General features: G+C 36.2%; 1 protein-coding gene across 1 annotated transcript in view; it reads left to right on the top strand.

Annotated features, from left to right (window-relative positions):
* LOC113808961 (protein bric-a-brac 1-like) overlaps positions 1-2,916 on the top strand; it is a gene marked incomplete in the record, with an annotated part of 26,576 nt that extends 23,660 nt beyond the window's left edge. Inside the window, 1 exon segment of the mRNA XM_070139685.1 lies at positions 1,798-2,916. Coding sequence (XP_069995786.1) covers positions 1,798-2,499 — 702 coding nt within the window.
* Positions 2,917-5,000: the final 2,084 nt, after the last annotated feature.

The raw sequence follows: 5,000 nt of genomic DNA, 5'->3' as shown, positions 1-5,000 counted from the left end.
AAAAATTTGAAATATTTACCTTCTCATTCATATTTGACTACGAAGAGATTTTTTTGACTGACCTGTTGCAAGAGCTTGTACTCAACATAAACATTTTATCTTGAACTTAAACAATAACAACATGCGGCGTCGGATCTTTGAATTTTAAAGGGAAGGGATTCTGCTTACATCTGTCAACTTGGCTCATCATACGTAGACTTTTTACCACTGTGTTTCATTAGAACTGTTAGAGGAAAAAAAATCATAGTAATAGTTAAGGTGAGGTATCAAGTTCTTGAATAATTGCAGTACAAATAAAAGAAAATGAATGCTTAGCTTTTTTCTTCACATTTTAAGACACCCTGCATCATGAAAACAGGATAGATATCAAACCAGAATTCATAGAGATGTGTGTTTTATTCCGATAACAGCAAACACTTTCAGTAATTCAGGCAAGGACAAGTATACATTAGTTTACACTAGTTCATGCCAGAACAGTTGTTCAACTCAAGTAGGGGGCATGAGACCACATTTTGGTGATTGGAAAATAGACCCTTGACATAATAAGGTGTCACCAGCCCTTTTGGTTATTCGCCATGATATGATACCACATCATCCATTACCAATAGAATAAAGATGAAATAGCCAACATCTCACGTGACTCATAGTATGGTAAAGTATTGTACTATGATCCACATTCTTGCTTTACAGTCTTATATTGCATACAGTTTGTCATCTTGTTGGGGGTCACAACATATCTGAGGTCATAGCATGCCCGACAGACACTGTTAGTTGGCTGCTGTTGCATATAGGTCATGAAGTTTTAGTTGTCAATAACTGCCACTTCTTGGCTGCTTTACTACATCAATTTGGATAAAAAAATATCTGGCTTTCAAGTAACAAATATTAGTAAAGTACTTTTCCCAGTGGAGCACACAAAGTACTGTACAGAGGTAATGACAACTTTCTCCATTGCAGGGCATGTTGTGATGTTGTCATCATCTGTAAAGATGTCTGTTCAGATATCTGTCTCAGTGTCATTATTTTAGTTTATGAAGAAAATATCAATAAACTGAATAACTATATATCTGATATTTTAAGAGTGATAAAATCAGAAGGATAGTCACACATGATTAGAAGTTATATAACAACAAATGCATGAAGATCAGTTGAAGGTTCTCTATGTCACAGGGTAAATATATATTTCATTAGTATACAGAAGACCAGATGTTGGTTATGCTGCATGTATTATGAATAACCATCAAAAGAATCCTCAAGGACCATAATAGTGTTGGAATCAGTGAAAAACTTCATTTTTTTCTCCTTTTAATACTCTTTCAAATAATGATTTTGTTCATACACAGATATATAAATGTTTGTTTCCCATCATATGATATACAAAACAAAGGTTGTACTAATATCAAAGGAAGTAAACACTTCAGAGACTATAGATGAATTTCTTTAATATTCTGGGTAATTAAGCTCAGTGGATTTTGAAAATGGACAGATTAGGCCACTGATATCATGCAAGAAATATGGAAAGGATTATTGATAAACATCACATTCAATTCCCCAGACATTGCGAAAGTTCAAAGCACTTCACATTATAACTAAGGAACAGGAACTATGTAGAAAGGGAGAGAACAGAGCTCTAGAATAATGCTGATTGCTGTTGATTATGGCTTTTGAGAAAGTTGAGGTTTCAGTGACTAGAATAAAGCCATACTTTAGAGGTATATTAGGTGCTTGCTGTAAGGGACTAAGCTAAGAGGCCATGAGTGGGACAGTGTAGTGACCTGGTCCCTCCCGTTCTTGCAGGGCATAGCAGCGTTGCGCAGACTAGGCCGGCCCCACCCCTGCCCGTTCTGCAACAAAGTCTTCCCCTTCAAGTCCATCCTTCGCAACCACTTGAGAATACACACAGGGGAGAAGCCCTATGCATGTCGAGTGTGCGGGCGGTCATTCAATCACTGCAGTAACTATTATAAACACGAAAGAGCTTGCGCCTTGAAGCTTGCAGAGTCTGCTGAGGATCAGACAGCAGCTGCCTCAACAGTTCTGGGTGGAGACCCACAGGGAGAGGTCTGGGGGGAACCTAGGGATGCCTCTTCTCAGTTACACAGTTCCCAGTATCAGCAACAAAGCACTAGTCAGCAACTAACAGCTCAGCATACTCATTCTGCTCACCACTCCCTACATGCATTCCCTTCGCTTCAGCAGCAACATTCCCACCCATCGTTATCACAAATCCAGCCCTCTGTGCAGCTGACATCATCCTCGCAACAGCCTTCCGTAGGACCTCAAGTCCACAACCCTCAGTACCCAACTCGACCATCTAACAGCACTCACCAACCCTCTTCCTCAAAGGCCTCACCTCCCACGTCATCTCATGCGCCTCAACACCGCATTTCCATAATTCCTCAGCCTCCCTCTCACTCCCCTCAGTCAGAGGACCGCCCACGAGAGTCCCCATTACATGAGCAGAGCAAAAGTGTAATGGAAGCGGGGATTAATCCATGATGTAGATACATGTAGGGAGAAGAGCATCCACAATTTCAGAAAATTGGAAGAATTTGAGGCATTATCAATGGGATGTTCTCCTTTTTTTCTCTCCCTTTTTTGTTTCAAAAACCTTGATGAGTGTACCTCTAATTAATCATGAATGTGATATATGATATCCTGGTACTGCAGTAAGAAATTTGATATATTAAAGCATTTCTGTAAATAGAAAATCAAAATGAATATAAATGTTTGTATTTTGTAGTAAATTCAGTACTCCATTTCTAGCACAAGTATCAAGAAAATGATATCAAAAAGACTGAAAATTCTGAATGATAAAGGTTAATGTAAGAAATGTAAATCTAGTGACTGGATGTTTGTAAATCTTAGCATGTAGAAGTCATTTTTTTATGTAATTTTAAAATGAAGAAGCAAAAATATGTACATTAATCTTTTATTTTCTGCCTCTTTCTATATATCTAATATATGTATGAGTAATTGTATACGTGTGTTTGTATTTGTATACACATGTATGTGTATGTGCATGTGAGAGTGAATGTGTGTGTTAGAGTGAGTGAGTGTGTGTGAGTATGTGTGCGTGTGCATGTGTGTGTGTGTGTGTGTGTGTGTGTGTGTGTGTGTGTGTGTGTGTGTGTGTGTGTGTGTGTGTGTGTGTGTGTTCCATTATATTTATCTGGTTGATTTGCTTGGCAATCCATGTCAGCATTAGTCTTTCTTGCTGTCAAAGGACCAAAGCAATGGTCGTGACACAAAGAATAGTATAAGAATAGAACACATATGCAGCACTTACTTAGGAAACACAGTCATTCATAATACATTAATAATGATTGTTTGACAGCCCTAAATTAGCTTCGTAAAAAAAAAATTTCCTTATCTAGGTCTCCCTTCATCCCTTGCTTATATGGTCTTTCAGATATTGTTTGAAAGCCTAGACTTTCTCCTGTTAAGAAACACAATCTTTAACCTTCCTTTCATTTTGTTTTTGTTAGAATCTCTCTCTTGTTATTTTTATTTTTTTACGTTTGTTAACCTGCGAGATTATATTCTAGGGTTTATTAATATTTCCTTTTCAGTTGTCCTTTTCTTTTCTTCTTCATTTTCCTTTTCTATGTTTTGGGCCAAGTTCACACTGTACATATCAGCCTCCTTACTAAATAATTCCAAATGATTGTATCTGGAGTGTATTTCATTTAGTCACTTCATGTGATGCAATTCCATGTAAAAACACTACTTAGCATGACAAAACTGAAGAAATACTCTTTCTTGCAGGACAAGGCAGGATAGATAAAGCTTGTCAAATGTCTAAACAAAACTTTATGGGGGTTATAAATTTATAAAGTTTTGTCTGTCTGTTTTTATATAAAAAACAATGTTAAATAGATCATAGATATAGAAAATTTGGAACTTGATTTAGTAAGCTAATTGACAGGGCAAATATGTTTTAGCAGAACAAAAAGAATTATACCCCCCTGGTATCAGTACTTATTAAATTTTTCAGTAAACATCTTTTGTCACCCGCAGTGGTTCATAAATGGTTAGGAGGAGCCCAAAGGAAAATTGTAGGAATTTATATAGATGTGTTTGGAATTTTCTGTGTGACTGTTATATAATTTTTTTTTGTGCATATCTTATTTTGGTTGAACATGGGGTAGGGGAGGGAGGTAGAGGCAAAGAAGAAGTACTGGAATGCAAGTGCGATGATAAACAGTTTAAGAATCCCTGGTCATTAGTTATTTTTCTGCTGTCATAAACTCATCTCTTTTTCATTTTCTCATTCATTTGACACTGATTCATATACCAGTCTTTTTCATATGTTTCATTATGTCTTCCAATGTCTTACATGTATTTACATATCTATCAATAATGTTTAGGAGGATTTAATTTTTGTATTGCATATCCTTTGTCCTTGTTTCCACATGTGCCAGTATTCATTAATAAAACTATGATAATCCATTGGTGATATTTAAAGATGTGTAACCTTTGAGCAGAAACTTTAGATGGCAGACAAGAGTTATGGATGTGTATCTTAAAAAAAGTGTCAGAAACATGCACTCACACGAGAAATGATAAGAAGTAGCTCAATATTACAGTAAGATATTGTGAACGATGATGAGGAAATGGCATTCAGAAAGCTCTGTCCATGAGAAAAGTGAAGAATGATACATTTCTTCAAAAAAAGAAAGAAAAGATGATAGATTTCTACAGTTCCATTGCCAGTTCTCACATAAAAAAATTTGCTCCTGGCTAAAATGGTCTCATAACCAGTTCCCAGTGTCAGTTGTTCTTTTTTTCTTCTTTGTTTTTCATTCTTCTCATGGGGGCCATTGTCTTTTTTGTATGATTTTAAAGAATTTCATGTGTTCTGGTATGCTGAGGGAAGTTCAGATTGTAGATTTTTTGTGTATCCTTATTTTTTATTTCTAAGTTGTCACTTGTTTGAAAGCCCTCTTATAATTTTTCATGAGAATTTATGTAGATCCTGGAGACATATTTTAAGATGA

Source organism: Penaeus vannamei, chromosome 3 (genome assembly GCF_042767895.1).
Source record: "Penaeus vannamei isolate JL-2024 chromosome 3, ASM4276789v1, whole genome shotgun sequence".
In the NCBI taxonomy this organism is placed as follows: domain Eukaryota; kingdom Metazoa; phylum Arthropoda; class Malacostraca; order Decapoda; family Penaeidae; genus Penaeus; species Penaeus vannamei.
The sequence above is the reverse complement of the archived record's forward strand: the minus strand, read 5'-3'. Positions and strand labels throughout refer to the sequence as shown.